Source organism: Seriola lalandi, unplaced genomic scaffold (genome assembly GCF_002814215.2).
Source record: "Seriola lalandi dorsalis isolate HSWRI2012SDOR001 ecotype SW California unplaced genomic scaffold, Sedor1 jcf7180002005154, whole genome shotgun sequence".
In the NCBI taxonomy this organism is placed as follows: Eukaryota; Metazoa; Chordata; class Actinopteri; order Carangiformes; family Carangidae; genus Seriola; species Seriola lalandi.
This window is the reverse complement of record NW_019475808.1, coordinates 1-1,399: the sequence shown is the minus strand read 5'-3', so window position 1 is coordinate 1,399 and position 1,399 is coordinate 1. Positions and strand designations below refer to the sequence as shown.

The window sequence follows — 1,399 nt, the reverse complement described above, 5'->3', positions numbered from 1 at the left end:
AGGCCCAGCCTCACCTTGCTCGGGAGACTCTTGTCTACAATGTAAGGAAGATGGCTCTGTGGCGTTCCTTCGGTCTGTTCCTGCTTCAGGATGTGCTTTGGCTGCTGCTCTCGCATCAGCTCTGCGTGCCGTTGGTACACTGCCGCCTGGGCAGCTGCTGATACAGGTGAGGGCTGGATCTGCTGGAGAGGCCTGGAGGGGGAGCAGTGTTGGTTGGGAGGTGGAGGCTGAGAGGGGGGGACAGGCTTAAGAAGCAGGGGTTGCTGCTGCAGAGTCTGCTGTGACTGTAAAGGAGCCTGCAGCGGCACAAGACCTGGCTGAGGTCTGCCCTGCTCCAGGATCTGCTGAGGAGTGCCTAAAGCCTGGCCCACATGGAAGTAAGAGTACCTGAGAGCCTGAAAAGATAAAACGATTTGGACAAAAAACATCAGCTTTCGTTGTGAATGTTCCGCTGTGATGGCTGTGGACGTATAGGTCCGACACTACCTGGGCAGAAGCTGGTCTCTTCTTGGGATCCCACTGAAGCAGGTCTGTCATCAGATGGATGGCTTCAGGACTGGCATTTGGGATCAGTGTCTTCAGGTTACTGGGAACACACTGAGGCCAACGGAAGTTCATTGCACTTGCCAGCTGGTAACCCTCTGGCCAATCATTCTAGAGGAGAAGACACAGTCCAGTACACACTGTATTTACGTCTGATTCAACAGTAATAGTAGTAGAACATTAGTAACTAAAAAAATATATGGGTGATAGTGCTGACCTTTGCCACAGGACACACACATGCAGTGCAAGACACAAATATGGTGTACATACTACATATAAATATAGATTTCCAGTTATTCCCAGAAAAAAAAAAAACTACTACATATGTGACTAAAATATTGGCACATTCAGCTGAGTGCAAATACTTAAGTCCTGATAACCATCTATAATGGTCATGAATTAAACTAAAGAGTCACCAACTAGGTTTGACACATTTGTCTAGTCTGTATGTGTCCCTCTTTACTGTGTATATGGTAGATTTAAATTTTAAAACCATATTGATAAACAGTTTGTGAGAATTCTGAGGAGTTACACAGCTGATGTAGACAGCTGCACTAGTTTAAACAAAGTGCATTTCTTCTGTCAGACAGAAGACTGAAAAACACATCTTGTCCAGACAGGGTGCAACAAGAACGACAAATAAGCGCTCTTTGTAATTCTGCTGTCCACATATGGTGCGTTCAGTTAGCAGTACTCTGTCAGAAGGGCTTTGCAGATGGACAAATAACTTCAGAAACCCCCCTGCCACCACATGTTTCCTTATACTCATTTATTTAAACGGTATCACATCTCACCTTCTCTTTGACGTTGGACAACACGTTGCACAAACTAGTTCTGAATGAGCATAACCCAACCC

At 46.0% G+C, this 1,399-nt stretch overlaps 1 protein-coding gene across 1 annotated transcript; it reads right to left on the bottom strand.

The window, feature by feature from the left end:
* Window positions 1–14: 14 nt before the first annotated feature.
* Window positions 15–1,393, bottom strand: LOC111669769 (serine/threonine-protein kinase ICK-like; the record flags this gene model as incomplete). The annotated part of the gene is made up of 2 exons (XM_023426227.2): window positions 487–1,393; window positions 15–395 (listed from the first exon to the last, which is right to left on the bottom strand). Coding segments are annotated over exons 1-2 (513 nt in total), but the record flags the coding sequence as incomplete, so codon positions are not given.
* Window positions 1,394–1,399: the final 6 nt, after the last annotated feature.